Source organism: Buceros rhinoceros, unplaced genomic scaffold (genome assembly GCF_000710305.1).
Source record: "Buceros rhinoceros silvestris isolate BGI_N320 unplaced genomic scaffold, ASM71030v1 scaffold1456, whole genome shotgun sequence".
NCBI lineage: Eukaryota > Metazoa > Chordata > Aves > Bucerotiformes > Bucerotidae > Buceros > Buceros rhinoceros.
Genome location: NW_010416680.1, coordinates 6129 through 30331, shown reverse-complemented (window position 1 = coordinate 30331; position 24203 = coordinate 6129). Strand labels below are relative to the sequence as shown.

Below are 24203 nucleotides of genomic sequence, written 5' to 3'. Positions count from 1 at the left end.
CTCTGCCACTAGAAAAGCAAGGTCCCCAATTTCCTCTTCATTTGGATAAATAAATTTTACTCTGCTAGAGTGAATCAGTTCATAATTCTCCATTTTTCCTGCAAGAAACATACATTATTATACTTCTATTTAGTACTATACAATACTTCCTTAATGCATTAATATAAACAACAACCTTTGATGACTGCAGCTGGTACAATGCAAGTTTTGTATCTTTTCATAAGATTTTACTTATAGACAATACTGGAATAATTTTACATGGATTGCAGATCTCCACTGGAGTCTCTCTTGCATTACCAACCTATTTTTCTGCAAATTCTTAACCGCATAACTAGTCATGGCAATGGCAGGAGAGGTTAAAGGAAATACAGCTGGATTCTCCCATCAGAGATTATCCACCTCCCTACCAGCTAACCTCCCCTGCCTCCTTCCCACTTCCCAATTCTGAACTCACTGAAGGCATTATCACTGAACATAAACCTTTTAAGCAGAGAGAAAAGGCAGAAATTTAAACCACAAAAAGAAGAAAAAGACTGACTCCACATGAATTGCTTTTATATCCCTACTGGATGAGCACTTTGCTTCATGCTACGTTCTGAAGTGGCAGGAGGGGACACTGCAGTACCTTACTCCTTACAAGCTAAGTGCTGAAATGCAATACAGCAAAGCTTGAAGGAAGCATGTCTGCTTTTTTCATGTAAATCAGTTGGTCTAATAGGGATGACTTCCCACAAAACCTTGTACTTTCTGGACTTACACAGCTCCACCCTAAAACAGTAACAATTCTTGAGGAAAATGCCATTTATTTTGTGCCTTCAACTGGCTTCACAATTCTAAGCAAGAAAATTTCACCCGATATTGGAGTTGAATTTAACACACCTTAAAAGTCCATTTTTCACTTCACTATATTCTCACGGAATGACAGGATTCTTTTATTTGACCAAACAAGATAAAACCATTAGACTTTGTTATCTTCACTGTTCTTTAATGACTTGTTCAAGATTTATAGGTTAGGCTGAAACTTGCAGTGGGAGCTACATTAGTACACCCCCCAAAACACTGTACAGGAAGCACTGCTTCTGCTGCAATGGCTTCTCAAGAATCTGTCACTAATTTCACATGTGCAAGACTGTTTATATTTAACAATTCTGTTCAGATAAGGCACATGTAAAATAAAGTCGGGGGTTGGCTGAAGTATCAAATAGGAAACAATTGATGCATAAATTTCCCCTCAAAAGAGTTTTTAATCAATATACTCTAGTGGATGCCCAAATAATTCATGACTTACAGAAAAGATGCCTTACCTGTGTTTTTACTCCCAAATTCAGAGTAGAAGTCTTTATCTACTGGTTCAGGTGAAGGTGTCCGTGCAAGCAGTGACAGAACTGCCATAAGCTGCTGTATGAAGGTGTGAGTGTTGTAACTGTCTCTTGTCAGGCAGGTGACTATATGATCTGCAGAGGGTCCTGAAGGGAAGACAGAATATAAACCACTCACAAATCTGTACGTGGCATTATCAGGATCTCTTCATCCAATATGCAACGGTTACCAAAAAAGATTCTTACAAGATTTATTTCTCCTGAATATATGCATCACTATTCAGAAAGCTTTCAAGTCCTTGGAAAAGAATAACAGAATCCTTACAAATTCCTCAGAATATAAAGACTCGTAATTTCTCTTGATTTAAAATACGATGTACACTTATGATTTACCTGTTCAACTACTGTTGCAGTGGTACAACTGTATCACATTATCTTTCAATTCATCTTACAAAAAACTCTGCCCTCAGTTCCCTTTACAAAACTTTTTATACATAAGGTCACTTTAAATCATTTCTCCAAGGGAGATTCCACCCACCCAGCCCCTTGAGGTCTCAACACAATTAGAAGACAATTTAGAATGTATGGCTCTCACATGGAAGGACTGAGGCAAAGCAACAGCCCAGAAACTTTACCCGTGTTATTGCCACTAAGTTTTAAGTTGACATCATCACCTTTCATAAGCTTTAAGGCCCCATGTTCCATCTGAAAAAAAATCAACCGCTAACTTAGCACTTTGCAATGAGGGCAGTACTCAATTTCAGTCTTATTGCAAACCAAAGCCTCAGAACCACAGGAAAGTCTTTCGATTTCCCTTTTGATGTATTAAGGCAGGAGAATATTTAAAAGCCCTTGAGGGACCAATTAATTCACTGATATTAAACTTCCCTGCTACCTCGATTACAAGATATTGCAAGACAATACCATACTGGTACAGCACCAGTGTCACAGTAACTTAATCTCTTTTAAGAAAAAAAGCAGCAACAGAATACTATACTCTTCTACCTCACTAATAAAGACAGGAATCCATCTAAGAAAACTAAACAGACAAAAACACAAGTAAAAAACTTAAAGCACAAAATGTACTCACCAGTAATTCGGAAGTATTGGTCAAACAGACCAACATTTACTGACTGCAGGTCATTAAGTTTTAGCACAAAGCAGCAAGAGAGGTGGAAAGAGCTAGTGTCACAATCTGAGTTTTCTTTGTTCCAAAAATCTGTTGAATAGTCAGACAAAAAATGATTCTTCCCGTAAGCATAACTTTTATATTAAAATCTTATACCTACCCCACAAGAAGAAATTGGGAAGAAAGTGGGAATGGCTAATAATTTTTCAAGAAATAAATACAGCATTATTTAGCAGCATTTCTTGAAGTAGCTGTAACATCAGATTTACATCAGCAGATGCATTAACAAACCACTCACATGAATTGAATACACACCATGACTTTCATTGCCCTTCACTTATTTTGGTCATGAAAGGGCCTTCAGCTGTCCAGGTGATGCTAGGGACTGAGAAACAACATCAGAAAAGCATGAACACAATGGTACATGGGAGGGTCTGAGAAGCAGCCAAGACACAAGAACCCATTTTCTAAACATAAAAGCCTCACGCAACTGCTTTGCCTATGTAAAACTGTGCCACTGTAGGCAACTACCAGGTCCGAGTTAGAGTACTGACCAGAACTGGTACTTAAACTGAAGACAAACAAAGAGGCAGGGATTAGGTTGGTAACCTTATGAAGGATCAAAACAGTCATCTTACCTGACTGGTGCTCATCAGCATGGATGAAAGAATCATCCAACAGAAAGTAAATTGCTTTTGTTGAGAGAAGCACACAAGCCATCACTTCCACACTGGGAGTCTTGTAAAACAGAACTGACGACCACATGAGATGTCTCAACTCTTCATTTTCCACCTAAGATGTAAATTGTATTTCATACATCACTTGCACACTTTGCCCTCAGATAGTTTCATTATAGAGGCAACTTTGGACTGCTAGAAAAACAATTTCAAAGCCCGAATGAAGCATGTCTGAGCACAGTGCAGTCAAAGAGCAGAAGTTCACCTCAAAGCTGCCAAATGCAGCAGCTTTAGGGCGAACACAATAGCAGCCTACTGAAAATGATGTGTTTATATAAGAAAATCAATTTTGTTGTGGTCTAATTTTTCCTTGTTTTCTGACCAAGACTAGAAAAAAAGACATCTAGTGCATGAGACTTTCTAGAACAGAGAATGCAGACAAAATTTTGAGCAGTTGAGCAGCGTCTCCCAAGCCTCAAGATGCTACTGAGGGGTTGGATTCAAAGACTCTTAAGAGAGGACAGAAGCAGAGCTTGTTGTGACAGCTTCTGTTCCAACCAGCCATCTTCGCGGCTCAGTGAGCTTACTGTGAATCCTCAGATGAGTCACCTGCTTTATCAGCTTCTCCCAGTGTAAAAAGCGAAGCACAACTTCTAGCTTGTAAAAGATTTGAAAGTGAGGTCAGGGAATAAACAAGTGTCTATTTCTCAGTAAGCTTTTTAAATTGACATTTGTACTCAGACTACAATCACTTATCACTCAAAAACCCGTACCATTAATTTAAGGTAAGATTTATACTTCTAAACTTTGTTTCCCACACAAGACTACAAATCTGTTTTTCAGAAATTAGGTTTACCTGCTTCTGTTTCTGGGTACCTATGGCCATGCATGTGTTGTGTAATGTGGGTGCATGAACATAAAGGAGTCAGAACACTTATTCCACTAGACACCACCACTAAAATAATTCCACTCCAGTTATTTTCTTTTTGACACTTGAAAGAAAAAAAGAGGAACATTCTTGGAACAATTCTGTCTTGAAGACATACACTAATGTACTCTTCTGCTCTGCAGCAAGGATCCCAAAGGCAAAACATACCTGTCAGGATCCCAATCACTGTGGAATCCGAAATGGAGTAGCATAAACAGGTTTTTGACCAAAACCATTTCAGGTTTTGCAGAGGCTAACTCTTGTTTTCTGTGTGATCAGAAAAGTTTCTTTCAAAATACTGTCTAGTACTGAAAGGCCACAAAGCATCTTTTTATACACCTGGGCACAGTACCTCTGCAATGTTGACATGGAAAAACTCAACTAGGGCATTTCCTTTCAGCCCAGCCACATACTGCAGAGACATAGAAACATGGAGGTGAACAGGAATCTGGTTTTCTTCTGTTATCTTCTGCATAAGAAATTCAGATGGATATAAAGACGACAGCATCAGATGAGGCTTGCAAAAGCTAGAAGACATCCAGAAAAAACATCATCAAAATTTCATGAAGTATACAGCTCTCACCCTAAATTAAATATAAAGAATTCTTTTACAAGTTAGGAACAGGAAACTTATAATCTTAATAGTTTACTTTAAATGATTTATCATGAGCATAGCTGTCAATCTGCTACGATCTGCAAGCACATAAACCAGAAAGTCTCCTTCCATAAGGCAATACATTTTATGTTGCAATAATAGAAACAAAGGTAGGCAGGTAGGGTCCAGGATAACCATTTGAACATAGTACAGACTAGCAGAACGAAAAAGCACTTGTCAGTACCACAGGCCAAACCCAACTACAATGACAACTGCAAACACGCTGGTTAGGCCACATTAACTTCAGCACTGTGCAACAGACCTTTGACATGAATTGTTACCTTGCTGACTGACTCTGTCTGTCGGTCTCCACAACGTGATTTCTTACGGCATCTGATTTGCTTGAAGCTTTGAAAATAACAATGGTCTTAACATCCTGCAGGAGTGTCCTTAAAAGACTGTAGATTCTCAGGAAGCGGAATTTCTCATGAGGTAGAACAAACACTGCTGTAACAAATCTGTATCCAACGAGCAACTCCAGCACATGCCCATCTGAAAATGAACCCTTCTGCTGGATGGAACCATGAGTCGGATGCAACACAAGTGACGCTAACGGAATCCTATTCAGCTTAAACACACTTCCCAGCTCTTCTGTGCCTACTCGTTTACCTGGCAGTAAACTGAAATCCACCTTTACTATGTACAAATGCTGCGGTGTTAGAAATATCCAACATGGATGGACCACACAGGGACCCTGATCAGAAGATTTATATATTGAAGAATAAAGTGCAGAACACAAAACACTTTTTGACCATTCTTTGTTGTTGCCAGCTGACTCTGGTTGAGGCAAGATTTTCTGAACACTGGTTTTGTTCCCACAAACAAGGTATGTGGGGAAATAACCTTTTATTTCAACATCTTCTGCTGAAATGCCATTCAGTTCCATAAGCTGACAGAGAAACTCTTGGAGGTTTGCTTTCCCACAGTACAGTGTAGAGCTTGGAAACACTGATGTGAAGTGTTGAGAGTAATGAATGTGTAAACAGGAAGAAAAGTCTTGAAGATTCTGGGAGTCTGAAACAATAAACAAGCAGCTGTCACTGTTTTTCATCTTCAGCATTAAACAGATTTCTGGCAGGAGAAAGCCAAATTCTGTTAGATCAGTGTATGGAAAACACTGCATTAATTTCAAAGCAGAAGGGATGTGCTGGCAGTTTCCTCGCAATTCCTGATGAGGAATCTCAAACACAACTAGCATATCATCAGTCAAAACCAAACAGGAAGCAAACTGCCTGAGTCCTTTATGAATGTAAATAGAAAAACTCCAGAGAATTTTGACTATGTGACCACTTTCCACTGCTATATTGTCAGATGACCGAGTATCTGAAGTGGTGCTGAACTCAAAAGTCTGATCTCCTTCATGAAGTCCCATTTCAAAATATCCATCATCTTTGTCTGTGGTTCTGGAATCACCTGGAGGACTTCCTTTATTCTCCGTAAAGAAGGGGGGTGATCTCTGTACAGTCTGCACTATCAAGGCAGAAAGGTGCTGGATAAAATCTTCATTTGTGGCAGTATATGACATGCAATTAAAAGGCAAGATGACAGTGTTACAGGGGTCAGGAACCGCACAGAGTTCTTCCTCAGAATGATCGAAACTTCAAAAGAGATAACAAGCCATAGTAAGTACAAACTTGAGTTTAAAAACAGTCATAGCTACCTACAGTTCATGGTGCTGCTGCCCAGTTTTGAGGTTTGCTCTTCTTACTACAGTCAAGTCAGTATAATTTGATAAAATATCTTTGTAATGAACACCAGCCATTGATTTCAAAGGCTGGTAGCATGTAATTCTATGGAAAGTAAAAACTAAAGTGTTTAACTCATTCTCCATTTCCCATCCCCAATAAGCACATCCTTAAGAGTTAAATCACTTTTGTAATACAGCTATTGCTGGTTTGGAAACTATCAACCGCATTCTAGGGTTCAAAGCTTAAAAATGCTTTACACCATGAAATTTATTTTGATTAAAAAGGCAGCATATAATGAAAAAGACTGTTTTGCCCTCAAGGCCAGGTTTAAAAATACAGCATCCAGCCAAGAGCTAACAAGGATTTAAACCAGAACTTATACATCTAGCTTACCACATAGGATGACCACTTCCACACTCTTTGCATAAATCCGATAGAGAGGCAGGTGCCTAAGGAGAAGAAAACATCAGGAAGCTGATCTGATCTGCCCTGCTTACAGGACTTCAGCATACATGGGAAGGAAAGATAATGTTGGCTCCCTCTTTTTAAAGCTAGACAAACTCACTGCAAAGTCCTGACTGTGGTACGCAAGGGCAGCTGAACAGCTATCCTTTGAGGATCTCCAAACGCTGCCTGTTTACTTTAGGTTGGGCATTCAGCTAAGGCAGAAGAATGAACTCTTCTGCTGCCTTGAGAACAGATCCAACCTGGGACCCACAGACATTTCAGTACACTACATTTTTACTGAAGAAAAGCGAGGCTAAAAGGTTAAGGAGAGCAAAAGGACAGATTCACCCAAGTCTTGCTGTCTCAATCCTTGAAGCCATGCAATATAAGGAGTGTTTCCAATATAACAAATGAAATCACAATACAGAAATTATCAAACAAGCCGGAGTTTGACGGAGACAAATTAAGGCCATTATCTACTGGTAGTGAGAAGGTTCTTCTACTTTACTAGCAAGAGAATTGCCTTCCAACAACTGATACTGCAGTAACACAAGATAGAAGTCTTACACTCAGTGGATATTAAATAATGTGATACTAATACTGGGTAAATATCTCAAAGTCATGACAACAATTCTCTGCAACTCAGGTAAACTTGGATTATGCATTTAATTTACAAAGTGAATCAACCCCTTGACTCAAATTTGGGGCTACCTTCTTTTCCATTTTAATGGCTGAGAAAAAAATCTTCGCTATGGATTACTATAACAAGTTTAGTATCAGAAATAAGCTTGCAAAAATACTTTTTAAAATACCATAAAATTAACAGAACGACGGCAATTACCTGATTTTTACATCTGGAGTCTGGCATTTCAAGGCATCTCTGGGGAACTGTATGGTCTGTAGGAGTCGAACCACTGGATTGCAAAAAACTGCTAGCTAGGACTGTTTCTTCACAAATTATTTCTAGAAAAAATATAAACAGCTTTCAAAAATCACTGAAGCTGAAGTAAAACCAAAATGAATGCCTGACAGTATCTAAGAAGTGGAATTAAAACTGTGTAATCAGGATCTGATCATAAATCATTGAAGCTAAAGGTTATCCTCGTAATAGCCAGGACAAAAGCAGGCAGATTTTAATCAAATTACAGAATTATCTTTAACTGCAACTGGAAGTTGCATTAAAGACTGCTAAAGCTAATTTTTCAAGCTAACAATCAATTTAAATCTCAACATCTAGTATAAAAATTCCTCACATGATTTAACAGAACCAGTCAGTTGTGTTAATGCTAACCCTAACCTTTATCAAAATATTTCCAGGCTGGTAAAAACACCGCAGAACACACTCTCTCTAAACTTCATAACGTTCTCTCACAAATTTCTACAGGCTTCAAGTGAAGGAGAACATCTGTGTAAAGCCTTCAACCAGACTCAGAAGATTTGGTCCCTCAATACCACTCAAACCAATTATCTCACCTTATCTGAAACATTTTTGAAGGGATCAAAGCTGAATCATTGGTAAAATATTATGAATGCATAGGCCAACACTCTCAGAGATTTGACTTTTCCCTGTTTCATATTCACAGCATCACACTGATGCAACAGAGCAAATCAATTTTCAGTATTACCCCTGAGCCAGCCAGTTCAAGTATATAAATGTGCAAGTAAACAGAATTACAGTGTGGACATTCCTGGCTTGAGCATAAAAACTCCTGCACATCTCTTCCTGGATTGATAGTAAAGTTTAGTAGATTACACCAAATCATCTCAGTCAGAGGAAACACAGGAGGTATTTATTACTTGAACAAAATACTGTGTTAACAAGAAGGAAACTCATTGACAGGAAAAACAGAACATGACAGCATTATTTTTGGTTTGTATCGTATATAAATATTTCATCTTTTTCCATAAGCCACTTGCCAGTGACATTGAGTGTGAATAATAAGTTACGGAAACAGATAGTGTCTAGAGAAACTGCAGAGAAAACAATTCATAGAAATAGCATATCAGGAAATTAATTCCATTATTCATGATTTAAGGTCTAAGAGTGAAACTAATTGCCTGGCACTTTTCCATTCTTTTATAATACAGTTCTCAAAATCAGTATTTTTAAAACAACTGCTGATAGCCACATATGTAACAAATAATCAATTTCTATTGTTAAAGCTGAAAAGTAGCCTGCCCTAGTCCTCATTTTCCCACTATTTATAAAAGCTTTCCTCAAGATTCTACTAAAGGAACCTTACAGAAAAGGACTACAGTAAATAAACCTTGAATCTTCTATCAGTCTTTCTATAAAACTCCCAAGTACTTCAGAAAAAGATCTAGATGTTTTTTCTCCCAGGACTCATTTGCTCCTGAACATTTACTGTAATAGAAAAAGACAAATAACTGAAACGGCCACAGTGATTGCTAGCACGCTTTTGTACAGCTAGTTCTGTATAAAAGTGCAGGTTTGCCTAGACAAGCTGTAACTTAAATACTTTATACTTTCAAAGCAAGCATTGACTTACGTCTGGAAAAACTCACATTTTATCTGCAGATGAAAAGTAATCCAAGAAGGGCTACACAGGCAAATGAAGTATATAGATAGCAACTGAATCAGTATCTAAGTTCTCTGTCCTTTAATCAGTTGCTGTCAGAACAATTTCATTCTTATAGGGGGAACTAAGAAACCTCTACTGATTTTGCAGAAATCACAGCACTGGACTTTTTTCAAAGATCAAGCTTTTCAGGCATGTTTCTCTCCTGTATCCACTGAACCACCATTTTATTGCTAAGAGTAAACTGCTCCACTCTGAATTAAGAATATAATCCCTGCTCTTTTACAACGTTATGCCTCCCACTACGATATCCTACTGCACTAAGTCTTCTATCAGGCAAAAGGCAAAAACCAAACCTCTATCTTTATCTGTTTTCAGACACAAATGAACTTTCACATACAGTCTTACAGGCTCCTGCAAAAGATGAGACACAAGCATTTCAAGTTCCTTATCCAACAGGAAACATACAGTAAAAATAATCCTCAGGTAAGGTTAGCAAAGCTGTAGAGCACAACAGACGTGCTGAAATCACAGGCTCAGTCAGAACAGTCCCACGCCTGTCTTCTATTCATCTTTTTCTATCTTTCTTCTGGTTTGACGGAAAGGCAGCTCTTGCCAAAAAAGAAATAATGAAACACATGCTGCTTGAGCTCACATCTCTGCAGACCAAGAACAGGTAAAGAAGCAATTTTAAAACATGCCATGGTTTCCATCAAGGCATGTGCCTAAAGTAGGAAAAGGTCCTTTGTTGGTGATTTCTGCAGGACAGCACAGTGAAAGAAGTCCTGTACCCAAACTTCCACTACACTTAATTAACACTCCAGTGAACCACAAGTCAGTTTTGCTGCTTCACACACATACAACTTCCACTTTCTAAGCCAATACTACCAAATCTTTCTGCTTTGTCTTGATAAGCCCTATATCCATGCACATAATATTCATGTATATCAATGCAGCTTAGAAAAGCAGAACCAAGAGGCTCAGCCCAGCAGCACGATACATACATGATTACCTTGGCTGGAGCTGACAGGACGAGGCAGAGAGGGAGAGGAAGGACGAACAGTAAGAGAAGAACAGTTTGATTTGGAGCTGGCAGCAGTGAGCCTGGAGTCCTCACTGATCTAACAAAGAAAGTAGGTAGTGATTAAAGAAAAAACTAAATACACAGGATACATTAGATCCTGAATTAAAATAAGTCTACACAAGTTTTCTCAATTTTAGTAAAAGGAGAGTTAGTGCCAGCTTTTTTTTTTGAAGGGTGTGTGGCATCACATCCTCTGAAGTTTGTTTTCACACCAAGTGGAATTCCACTAAGAACTACAGAAGTCATTCTGATCACTAATTGCTGTATTCACAAAACTAGCAGCAAGTTTCACAAACCACAAGAAAACAAAAATAGGATTTCCATGCCATAGGGACAAAACAAAACTACACAGGCAAGGAGCACTCAAGATTTCTGATTTTTTTTTTTCCACTGCTGAATACCCACAGGGAGGAAGTTTGGGAAAGAAATTTCAGTACTCTAACACAAGCTGCAAAATCACACCTCTGCAACATCTGCATAAGATACAAATATGGCTGTTAAGGTCAATTGCATACTCATTGTGTACATCATTATGTCATTTTATCTTTTCCTCTCACTTCCCCTCTCAAGCCAGGACAAAAAGAAACGTTAAAGAATTACTGAATTCACACTGAAAACTGAATAGGAAAAGAGGCAACGTGGACCCCACATTAAAGCACAAAGAAAGCATAAAAACTTTAAATGCCAAAGAAAGTTTAATGAATTCCACTTAGATTTAATTTGTAGGTCTTTTTGTAAGCTCCTTTTGTAAGCTCCTTTTGTACACAGCACATCCTACTCCTCTCACAGCAAACTCACCTTTTTATCAGAGTTGCTCAGTTTGTATTTCACCTCCTTTGCTTTTTGAATAGCTTTTAGTACTTCTACAGTATCTAATTCCTTTTCTGTGGTAACAGTGTTATCCAAACAGACCTAAAAAAAGTTAAAACATTTAAAACTAGAAAGCAAGGCACCCTGCAATTTTTATTAATGTAACAGAAACTATCTTAGCTTAATACAAACTACATGCATCTTCATTACACAAAAGCAATTATCTTGTTAGACCTTCCTCTAACATGAGAAGAATTTAATGCAAACTCAGAAATGCTTGGTAAGCTTAACACCCTTCTGCACAATTGCATTTCAACATTAACATTCCATTACCCAGTGAAGACAGGGACATAGTCAAATAATATTAATATGGTTTCATTCTCTAAAGACCATCTCCACACACAGTAAAAACTCACCGAGTTTTTAGAACACTGACACCACCTTCCTCACCAGGCTTTTAAAAAGATTCTGTTCAAACGCCAGCTTCTAAGGCAGAAGTGTCTGTGACTTACCTCTGAGGCTCTGTCCCCAAACTGAGCAAGTACTTTGGTCCGGTAATCAGGGATGATGCTCAACGGATTGCTGGATAAGATCACCTTTTCTAAGCATGGGAGGTTTCCTATATTTTTTACTTCATCAATCTGAAAGTTTTTGAATAAAAGGATGAATAGAGATTGGCTACATGAAAATGAGCATACAGACTGAGCATTTCCTGTGTAAACTGCATAGATACGACAACTAGGAAAAATCACTACAGCCACTTCTATTTGCAGTTTCACCCACTAAAAGAAATTGCTTATGGTATAAAGCACAATTCAATCAGCACTGGAAATCAGCAGTTACCTGTTCTATTTTGTTGTTGCTCAGATCCAAGTTGACTAACGAGTATAGTTTGTTAAGACCACATAGCCTTTCCAGCTGATTTCCAGCTAAATTCAGGGTTTTGATGTTTCCCAGTTTTGTGTGAACACCTTCTAGTGATGTAAGCTTGTTGTAGGATAAGTCCAGGTGAACAAGGTTGTAAAGATGCTACAAAGGACAGAAAATCCATGTCATACACAAATTCATTAAAATTTGACAATATGTATTATAGCTTGCTCTTTTTTTATGCAAAGTTTTCATACTGCATGAAAAACACGACATTAAATTGTTCGTTACACAGGGTCAGGCTTGTAGAAAGGGAACTTCCTTACCTGCATTTTTACCAATCCACAGACACAGCTGGCAGTGAATTAATTTAGTTAAGAACTAAATGTTGTATGTCAATATTGGCGAAGAAATTAGAATATCCAGAGCAAGTAAGAAATGCACCATTAAAATAGTAATTGATGTTATGAAGGATAAGCTATTTGGGCTTAAACTTTCTTCACGACAAAGATAAGCAACAAAATTCTGAAGCAAGAAAACGTGTTCTAAGGCCTTGGTGACTCAGTAAAAAAAAATTATCACCTTCAAAAGCATTACTTACCTGTAAATTTTCTACCAGAGACACCCCATTGTGACTTAAATCCAGGAATTCAATCTTTGGAATTAATTTCTAGAAGAGGAGAAAAATGCATGTATTAAATGCATTTTAGCTTAAAAAACTGGGTCATACTTCCTTCACTATCAGCTGACCAACAATGAAAAAGTATCACCCAATGCACAGTCTCTCTTCTCAGCTCTCGGTATTAAAAAAGCATTCCATATGACCTAGGGCAACCAAAGAGCTGAATCTTGCTAAGAAAACCAGAGGACCACGGCTCGATTTTAATTTGAAGCCTTGTTTCTCACCGAAGAGAAATAAGTTGCTCCCAGTTAGGCCCATTAACTATAGGTCAAACTCATTAATAGACTGTTTAGTAAGATGGAAACACCTATCTACATCACACAGAAACCTGGATAAAGATGAGAGTAACAAAACCCAGACTAAGTTGAATGATTCGTTTCCATATTTTAATTACACTAGCCAAGCATTAGAAGGTCACACAAGCCTCTTAAAAATGCATTTTAACCCAGAAAGCCTTTAATTTTTGCAGGATTCAAACCTTGAGTTTGACGCTGAATTTTGACGCTGAATTTTGACATCAGTGTATTTGCATCCACTTTATTTCGGTTGTGATCTCGCCAAGGATTTGCCTTTCAGTTAAGGCCTGGACTCAGACTGGAAGAGCCCTAAGTCTACATCAGAAAAAACCCTGAACAAAAAAACCTGTGCTCCAAGTCCACGATTTCTAGTTGAGCAACAGACATAACTATTTCCTGCTTCACAAGAACAGCTCAAGTAAGAAATTACATCCACATTTGACACGTTCTTGTGATGAATCCTCATTTAACTGATGTACGAAATGTAATTCTAAGGTACTGGCAAAATAACAAATTGCTTCTATGCTCTTCATATTCTTTTTGATATCAAGAAAGCTGCCAGCAAGCCACAGGTTTAAATATGCAGGAAGCTTCAGCCTTGATAACATTTCCAATTTGAGCCCCTTTTCTAAGAAGCCTGTGGCCAACGCAAACAGTAAAAGCACATTTCAAAAAGTCAGTATTCATGAAAGTGTTGCTTTCAGAGCACAGAATGACAAACTTCTCCTCGAGCAAAAAATTACCAAAGTAGTAAAAGCCTCCCAAGCATTAACTTGGTAGCTGGTCAACATAAAGTGCAACTGAAAGTCTTTCAGGAAGAATACATAAAGCAAATGCAAAGTCCCTGCTGTGTAACATCCCACAGAAGACAAGGCATACTTTTTTTCCCCACAGATGAAAAAATATTTCTCACCACTGAATCATCAATTTGAGAGATACTATTGTGACTCATATCCAAAGTTGTTAAAGTTCTCCAAGTTGGGATAACTGCAGTCACTGGACAACTTGAAGTTGCACCCTCTGGCTCCCATTGATCAAACTCAGACGCCTCAGGCACCAAGATTTCCTGTTTAAGACAAGCATGCTAAAATATTATGCTTACATCTTCATTGAAAGCTAATTGTTTTGAAAACAATCCAGACAACCTTACATTGGAGTAGGGAAAATTTCTAAGCTTTATAATCACCTAGATTAAAGTTCTAAGGCTTAAAATGTGAACTGACTGGGTCACGATTATTTTAGATATACAAGATGTTCCAGCATTCACAGTCCATCCAAACTGGCGAATGAGGAGGACCAATGGAGGGACTGTGAAAATTATGCCACTGGATATCTCTTGCCAAATCAGCATCCAGAGAAAAGAGTAAGACACATGCATTCAGCTGTGGGTGAATAGCAAACATACACTCCAATAAAAACATCAGAAATGTCCTTGTGAAGGGACATGTGCGAACACTTCCTTCACTAAAGCTGGGATTCTGAAAGGTCAAAGCTTTTCAATTCCATGGTTTTAAAAGCAGAACCTGCCACAGGCAGCACAGAGAAGTACAGGGACCCCAAAGGGATATTTTCACAACGTGCATGTTATTTTCACATAGGCTTTGGACACTCACCAGAAGCAGGCACTCACCTTCATTGATGTTGCTGAAAATCGAACACTCATTGTGGCCAGAGCATGTTTTGATGAAGTGAGCCCTTTGATAAGCTTTCCCCCACAATGACTGATCTATTTAAAAAAACCCATTATGTTACAAAATCAGAAACACTGGAACAAACATGACACACGGAAAAGATAGCTAAAAGCTTCAATAGCGGATTCTTCACTAATTGGAAAGTAGTTACAGCACTCTCTTAAAATCTCCTGAAATTACCAGGTCAGAAACACCAACATTTGGTAAAATGAAAAATTATAGAAACATGACTACAGAAACATGAAAACCAAACATTTAATTGAACACAGCTTCTTCCCCATTGACTTTCTACCTGCCCCATGTATTCTGAGGTGAAACTACCCAGGCAGTTTAACAGGGCACAGAATTTTACTGGTACCAAAAAGAGGGGTGTATCAAGCTACAGCTCTACCTGTGGACGTGTTTATTTAGGCGTCATACATTCTTTTTTGTAAATGAGGAAAATAAATGTCTAGGAAGTGAGGATGCTAATCTAAATATTTAATAGACTAGTGAGCTAATTACACACTAAGACTGCAAAGTTTTTTTTCCTGTAACTCAGCTGGGAACAACGCTGCCAAAGATGTGCTACAGCCTCCGCCCAGCAACCAGGTCCTTCTCTGTAGACGTTCCCACACATTGTGCAACCACGACAACCGGCATATTTGCTGGTGTATCAGGAAAATCAGATAAGAGACAGACAGAGGTCCTGCCACCCTTCAAAAAATTTTCCAGATTACTGTTGTCAATTTTTGGGCAGTGTTTACTCAGATTAAAATGTCAGTCCGGTGTCAGTCAATCCAAAACTTTTCAGGAACATACAATTACAGAAGTCTTCAAGACCAAAACCCATTTTTAACCCCCCCATTAAGCAAAGCTACACCTGAAACTATCCATGCTCACAGGAAAGGGGAAAATTGGCACTATTCTGCAGTATGTTAGATATCCCACTTTTCAGCCCTCTGTAATTTCTTTCCCTTATTAAATGTCAATCACTGACTTCAGAAATCCACTTTCAATTGTCTCTCACATCAATGAGATAATAGTGTTCTTATACTAGAAAAGGTACAGCATCCACCAAAAGTGGAAACTGAGTACAAACTGCATAACAAAATCTGATATTCTCTCAGGAAATATCTGAAGCAGTCAGGAAGGTATTTCTTAAAACATTCCTTCAACTTCTGCTAGAAACCCTGTCACTCACACTGAAAGCAGACCAATGAAAAAAATTCTGCAAATTATCAAGCAAGAAGCACTACACCCAAAAGTGTACTTTCACAAGCAAGTTTTATGTCAGGACATTTTCACAAATATTTCTTACTTTCCGAACTAAAAAGTACTTTGTAATAAGAGATCCCATTATAAAGATCTAACAAATGGGTTAAGGCAATGGGAAGCCACCCTGGTTTAAATTTTGTGTATATGCTGGAAATCACATTATTTAAGACACAGACAGTGCAAGGTACTCTAAGCATTTACATTTGACAGCCTTATTTCCAAACCTGTGAAAAAACCCCACACTGTTTTACAAATGAAACAGTCCTAAATATTGCACTCGCCACTTCTGGCACCAAATCAAAGCACGCTGCTACCAATTCTGAGAGATATACAGCAGAGCTGGCATTCACAGAGCCTCTATAAAATTATGAGCAGTATCTCAGTCATACCTCTATTTGATGAAGTGATTTGAAAATTGACAGGTCAAAAGGCAAGAGATGCTCCTGAATGTTACTGGTTCCAAAAGGCCCCCCTGTTCCAGTGATCTAGTAATCAACATTTAAGAACAGAGTTAGTGCACATAATCCAACTTGTCCACATCTCAGATAGTCTTCCACAGGCAACAGCACACATACAGTAGCTTGGAAAGACAGCCCAACTTTCAACTAGTTTTTCAAGTATGAAATGATTCACAAAACTTGTAGATTAATTCTTCAGGAAAACCATGTTAGTTGCTTCAGCTAAGTACACTGAACTTGAACTGCCACCTTGTGCTTGTATTTTGTAGCACACAGAGTGCGCAAGAAAGACCAAAGCTTCAGGCTTCGGTGACCAAGCCAGAGCTGCAGTTACTAAAAACAACCTCCCTGAAACATCTGGATCCTGCAAGACAAAACAGTCTTCAGTTCCACTGCAGGGGGTGAAGTTCAAGGCATTGACAATATGGGTTTGAATAAAACATTAGACATCAGTACACATTTAATAAAAATGCATTTAACATTTCCATGTGGTCGTTGGATTCTGGCCTCAGAGCATACTGGCACCATAAGAGTCACATGGTTTACCTTTGCTGTTAGTAACTTTGGGAGAAATCTAAGGTTTTGGCCTGGTCTTATGTTTCTTAAAGCTCTGAAGGTGCTCACTCACAAGCACTCAGAAGGGCCAGAAATTCTGAAGATGGGCATTTTTCTAAACAACATGGTCTTCAGCCAGAGAATCCTCTGGTCAGAGGATTCCATACACAGAAATGATACCAAAGGCAACTGAAGATTCCAGAGGAACATCAGTACAGCTTTGGTTTTACTTTTGCAACTTCCCAAGCCCTCCAGTGACGTGTCCCACAATCTGCTACTTTGTTTTCCCTTTGAACACGAGTTAAAAGAGAAGCCCTTCATATAACAAAGGGGCTAAAAATAGTTTTTGCACTGTAGCAAGCAGTGTTAAAAAAATTATTCAGGAAAAATCTTGGTAGGAAAAAACTTAACTGGCTCCAGACAAGAGATCTGTTCTGAGGCCATTTTCTATTAACACCAAAAAAGTATTTTTGCTAGAAATTCAGGGCATCTCATCCATGAAATGGAGATTTTTGTTAGTATTGGGGTTTTAACTTTCAGATACAGTCAAAGGTGAAAAAGGGGACAGGATTTGTACACTCATGTATGTATATGTATACATACACACCACCCTACCCATAGCATCTGCAAAGAACGCAGCGTTAAGAGAACATTTATCTCCCCATCACTACTAGCACACAGCAAGATTCTGCAACTGCCATCTCTACAGAGAGCACTGCTGAAAAGGCCACAGCAGAGAATCAATGCCTTTGTTAGAGAACTTTGTGTACTGAAGGTTCACACAACAAACACCTGTTTTAACACTGACTTCCAAGCACTTGCAGGTGTTTACTCTCAGTAAAGGTCTTGCGCATTCAAACCAGGCTCCAAAAATATGCTAAGAATCACATCAGCCTGGTAGAAATATCTCCAGTACTTGTGCAAGTGTAGCTCACCTTTAAATACTTGAGCCTACAAGTGAAGTCTAGAATATGACCCAGATCTGTTTTGGCATCTCCATTAGCACATGTAGGCTTCCCCTGCAGCAGCTGCTGAGTGACAGCATACAACTGCAAGGGTCTGATGGTGAAGACTTCTCCAGCCATTAGTAACTGCTCTCCTGAAAAACAGAGTGGGATGGTATCAAACACAACGCTGCAACCGTTACAAAAGTATAAATAGCACATGGAAAACCTAACATTAGGGATTAAATGTTTGCCATTTATAAGCTCACTGCTGAGGTACCAAAACAACATTCTTTTTTGCCACTTTAAACTAGCATGGCTGAATTATGGCAGGGTTTTTTAACACCGGAATAATCTAGGCGTTCAAATGGGCACTCTCATCATACAGGCCAGAAGCTACTAATGCAACTAAATGGCAAGTTTCCCTCAATCTTAACAGGGCTAGAATCAAAGTTCATTTATATAATGTAAGAGATACTAAACGTTTTCAAACATTTTCCGAGATATCCCCAAGATCTCTAGCAGTTAGGACTTAGTCTGTTCACAAAAGGCAGCACCTGCCATCTAAAAACAGACCTTACATCTTTTGCTATGCTGCCTAAACGCAGAGTTGTAGCAAACAGGTTTTCTTGGAAAGCATGAGGACTTTCACCACACTAATACCAAACTCCCAGAACAGATTATGCATTATCTGATATTTTTACAATCCCATTTCATTCTAGAAACAGCTTCCAAAAGCCTCTCTGAAGGCACCACAAGAGTTAATGTGGCCTACAGCAGTCAGAACATGCACATGTGGAACCAGCGTTTTTCTCCTCTTCATTTTAGGACATCAGTTTGACTTCATGGACAAGAGAACATTAGCTTTTATAATAAGCAGAGTTCTCAGAAATGCACTGAGGAGTAAAATTCCCTTTGGCTTCAGTGGGAGCAAGTCCAAGAGTCCAGCTGCACATTACTGGAAGGCTACACTAATATACAGCGGTCAGACACCAATGATTCTGGTATCAGTGAGACTGCAGGCACTAGAAATTCAGAAAGATTTCTTCAGGAGCTTCCTTAAAGTCTTTCAAAATTTGCTGAATGGAACCTCTGAAGTGACTCCACCTAAAGTTATTTTTTGTGACAGAACCATCTGAAATGGCATGCTGAACCATGCTTCACCTATCACCTCAGCCAACTGGAATTACACAGTAGCATCTAGCATGTCCTTCAAAACAAGATTAGCATGGGTTAATCATTTCTCATGCCTGCTGCTGCTAATGGACCAGTTAGAGCTGCATGTCATTTTCATCCGCCAGCCTCAGAAAAGGCCATCCTTTAACTGAGCAGAAGGTCTCACATTTCCTGAATTCTGGAAGAACACTATTAATTTAGATATGTAGAGTGGCCTCTTGCCGTTAAAACACAGTGTATCAGCACTCAGCAATATAAACCGAACTTCCTTACAGGTTACACTAAAACATACCAAGACAGAAGGCTTAACAAAAGCTTCTGATCACCAGTACCACACCATATTCTTTAAGAACACAGACTAGTAGTTCCTTTCCAAAATCTAAATTCACCAATTTCTGTTTTGTTTCCATATGTAGCTGCACTACTGTTGCAGCTCCTCCCAAAACGCAGCTTGAATCAAAGTGCAAACAGCAAGAAAAGGGTGAAGAGAAAGAAGCGGAAGAAAGTCTCGTAGTCTGATTTGGAAGATTCCAATCTCATGCTGTCTGGAGATTAAATATCATAGGTATATGAATGTATCCACATAGAAGAAACCATTCCCAGTTAAAGTCTTGCAAGTTCTTTACCTTTGTGGAAGAGCTCTTCAGCCAGTGCAGCAGTGATCCCATTGATCTCCTGCAAAGAATGAACCATTGTAATCCAGTGTTTACACACTAGGGTTCCAATTTTTCAATGCGTGCCTTTGCTGAAGTCTCCCTTTTTTGCTGCAATACAGGACTTTTTTTTTTTTAAACAGAAACCAACTGTCTTACAGATTTTTGTAACTTGAAATGTCATAAAAATGACCTGAAATTATTTAATTTCATATAATTTTCATGTCCAAGATGGAAGATACTGAACTACATCTGAATTATCACATCTTGCATATACTAGGAAAGGGCAACAGCAACCAAAGCAACAACCATTACTAGCCATCATTAGCCCAACTTAAAAGCAAGCTCGGTTTTGAAGAAACTACAAGTATAGTGTCCTTCAAATTTTAAACATTAAAAGTAACCTCATGCATCAAGCACTCAACATTTCTTCACAATATCACTAATAGCCAGCTTTAGATTAACAGGTCTACAGGGAAGAAGAGGTACTTAAGTAGTGACTAGTCTTCTGGACTTCAATTCTATTATGCTTGCTGCAGAGTAATTCAAAAACCCTTTTTTTTCCCCCCATTCTCCACCCTCCTGAACCTACCCAGGTGCTCGGCTTGCATTCCAGGCACTCACAGCTCCAAGAACAAAAAAGGCTGAAAACTCTCAATGCAGGGATTTGTTATTTCTAAACCTGAAGGTGCACAAAGATCAGTACAAGTATTTCCCATCTGGGCATACTTCTCTCCACAAAAGTCAAATGCTCCATGAAGTCCAGAAATAGTTCTGACATTTCCAACAGTTCTCCCTCAAAGGCCCACAAGGAAAAAAACCTGTTTGTGACAGTGAAGGTTCCCCTAGACACATGCATCTCATTTTAACGTAGCTGCAAAGGATAAACAGATATTACGGATCATCACAAAATTAGTATTTTATGAGTTTACTTTGCTGACAAATCCCTCATGATTCATAACAAGGGAATAGTTCCATAGGACATCTGCAGCAGACAGTTCAGCTCACTTGATGAGGCAAGCACTTTAGAAGAGCACATTCTTGGTATAGCTGAAACCCCACTCACAGAGGATGAACAAAGGCTCCATAACACAGTTTTGAGAACAAGCTAGAAGCTGCATTCCAAACAACAATTCTGACTCTCTTTTGAATAAACCAATTACACTCCTCTGGCATGCACAGACTTAACTAAAATCTATATTCTGTATTCCTTCCATCATCTGGGACACAGCAGAAATTTTTTCTATATTTATAGTTGAAAGATTATGACTTGGACTGTTCAGTGACTAGCAGGGAGAAAAAAAATAACTCTATTCCCCTGTCTACAAGAGACCTCTGTCTGAGCTCTAACTACTGATATGCATCAAACCCACAGAAGTCCATTGTTTGCAGGTGTCTCTGAACAGCAGTTTGTGGTTACTCAATTCTTTCCTTGCAAAAGCTTCTCTGTATTTTAACAAACCAAATCTTCTGAGATGACAAAGTGTAAGACAGCGCAACAAAACAAGCATCCCCAAATCACTGCAGACTATTCAATGCCAAAGTAACAACAACATTCAACACTGCTGTCACACACAACTGCTTCTCTTTGCTGAACTGTACCTGGCTTTCCCCTGTGACAGAGACTTCAAAGAGGTTTTCATGTATTTATATTAAGTATTTCTACTCCATTTAGTTCTATTAATCTGAGAAATAAAATAATGTAATCCCTACCAGAAATACTACAAATTATGATAGATAAAACACATCACAGCCTTCCTATATAAATTAATGAGGCAATATCAGTGATTATAATGGCACAAGCATGCACATGGGCTGTCTGTTAGTGGTACTTTAAAAGATCAAAGATCTGCAGGAAGATTATTTCCAGTAGAACTGCTGTGGTAAATATTTAGCTTTTCTGCTGAATAACTTTTTTTTGTAGTAAATATTTAAAGATACTCTGAAGTTTCAAGCAAAACCAATTGAATTTATATCTCAAACTAGACTCTCAGAGGAAAGAAATGCAAATTAAGCAACTTTGTTCTTAATACACAAACACAGTATAGAAACAGGGAAGCATTCATACCCAAATATTGCTAGTTCTCTGGAAAAGTAAAAAAGGATGAACATTACAGCAAGCAAAAAAATAGTCCAACTGAAAAACAGGAGTGAGACTAGGAAGAATTTCTGCTTGCATAAAAACCTTTGTTGAAGCACTGAAACATTAATGAAACAGACATCATTTAAGAGACAGTAGCCAGAAAACAGAAAAATTATGCAACTTGCTGGTGATCAGGAAGTTTGCTCCACCTGAACAGAATTGTCCCTAGATTATCATGCACATTTTTAATACATTGAAAACCTCTAATCCATTTTAGAGGGCTTGAACATGACGAACTAGTGCTTCTCACTTCAATCTGCAGGGCAACAGCAACACTATGAAGTAACCTTCCCCTGTTTATCTAAGTTAAACTCTGAAGTCTCACCAGGATAATTATGTTCACATAACATGAAACAGGTTCTTTGTTGTGAAAGCTTAATTAACACCTAATGTACCATTTGTGACTTGTTTCTGAAGCCTTTATAGGAAACCTCGAAGGGCTATCTCAGCACATCCCACCCCAAAGCAATTACTGCTCCTCCTTTCCACTGAGTTCTCTGGAGCATTTTCCTGTTTATGAAGTTCATTCTCCCCCTTACAGCACGAAGCCATACTGCAAAAAAGCCTAATTACACACAAGGGATGAACAAAAATTGCAATCTGAACATGAAAGCAAGCTATTGCTTCTTACTTCAAGCACCCTTTACCATAACATTCTGGCTACTGGCTGGAGTCATTTCTCCAGAGGCCACTCCCAGTGTGCTACTCATCAAAAAACACCATTTTTCTTCATTTGGGCTACTGGAAACTGTTTCAGTGTGAACCACAGCTCTAACCATTAACCACTAAGTAGGGGAGGGTGTGAATCAATTATGCAATGTTCCTCCAGGGAGCCAGCACTATTGACTTCAGCCTAATCAACAAATCAGCTTCGGATTTATTCACAGCTTCCAACCACCCTGCCAGCATTTATTTTCTCCTCTTAGAGTCCCCACCCACACTACTTGCCAGCACAGTATCTACTGCAGTAAAAAGTGGTGTCAAAAGTCTTAAAAATATGCTTGCTTTGTTACATTGTGCCTCATGCTGAAAAAGAGCAATTTCAGCTATTTTGTGAAGGTTCCATACAATTCCCTCCAAGTCAGAGAACCAGAAAAAGATACTTAGGCTCCATCTCATCTGCTAAAAATAAAAACGTAACTTACATATAAATGAAAGTGTAGGAAGTATGACAAAACTTTTGGAGCAGTAACAGGGAACTTGAGGAGCAGCGTTTGCAGGTAGACCTCTAATTCTTTCTGTCTTTTCTCCACCAGGCTCTTGGAATTTTTTCCAATAATCTTCTTAGGAGGTAACAGATTTTTATCTATTTTCTTTTCTGAAACAAGCTGAAAGACAAAGACCAGAGTTACTACCTGATTCACCATCTGCACTTGCACAACAGATGCAACAGAACACATTAAAAGCATATTGCCTGATCCTGGTAAGATCCAAAAATAAAATTATTTCAGTAAATTTAGCTATTGACTTCACAGTATCAGGTATTTTCAGATAGAACATTTTGTCATAAAACGATGAGAAGTTCAATGATGGCACTTTGAGAAAATAGCTCATAGTACCACAAGGCAAAATGTTACTAAGGTGATAAACCAACAGAATAACTGGTGCATTTCTGAGAAAGCAGCCCACTCTTCAAAATAGTGGACTTTCCTTCATTTTCAGTTGCTGTTTTTAATCAGCAATGTTCAGTAACTACCCCATGCTACTAAGGACAGTTTCCTCATGACCCCTCCCAGGAGAGAGTGTTTGCTGCAATCCAGATTTTGGTTACCAGATCACCTGTTCATAATAAACATTTCTTGGCAAAACACTTAATGACTCTAGCCTGAGCTCCACTCTTTGATGCAAGCTTCTGTCCAAGGCTAAAGTTATCCAAGTCAATCCCCACCCTGTTGAAGAGGGGAGTGTAAGAGGGGCAAGTAATACTGTTTATATGAAAAGGAGTTAGTCTGCAGTTCAGACACTACCTGGCAGATATTCTTGCTTCTTATTGAAGAAAGAATTTATGTCCCATACAACAGAACTACATAAACCATACGGTGTTTTGTAAGAGATCAAGGTTACAGTTTAAACACCCTTACCTTTTCATGCAGGTCATGGAAATCACTGTAACGATGTTTGACTGTCCACTGATGACTGCCAACACTGACCTGAATAATGTACACCTGAAAGGAAGAAACTGAAGTAAGCGAACTGGAAAGCAT

The 24203-nt window shown here is 38.6% G+C and overlaps 1 protein-coding gene across 1 annotated transcript; it reads right to left on the bottom strand.

Moving 5' to 3' along the window:
* Positions 1-6: 6 nt before the first annotated feature.
* NISCH (nischarin) lies at positions 7-24203 on the bottom strand (the record flags this gene model as incomplete). Its single annotated transcript, XM_010137872.1, has 20 exons — positions 24081-24203; positions 23145-23327; positions 19830-19878; positions 18019-18182; positions 16460-16555; positions 14753-14848; positions 14036-14188; positions 12746-12814; positions 12121-12306; positions 11790-11918; positions 11266-11379; positions 10396-10504; positions 7685-7806; positions 6790-6845; positions 4990-6306; positions 4406-4580; positions 3087-3240; positions 2410-2538; positions 1305-1466; positions 7-98 (listed from the first exon to the last, which is right to left on the bottom strand). Coding segments are annotated over exons 1-20 (3678 nt in total), but the record flags the coding sequence as incomplete, so codon positions are not given.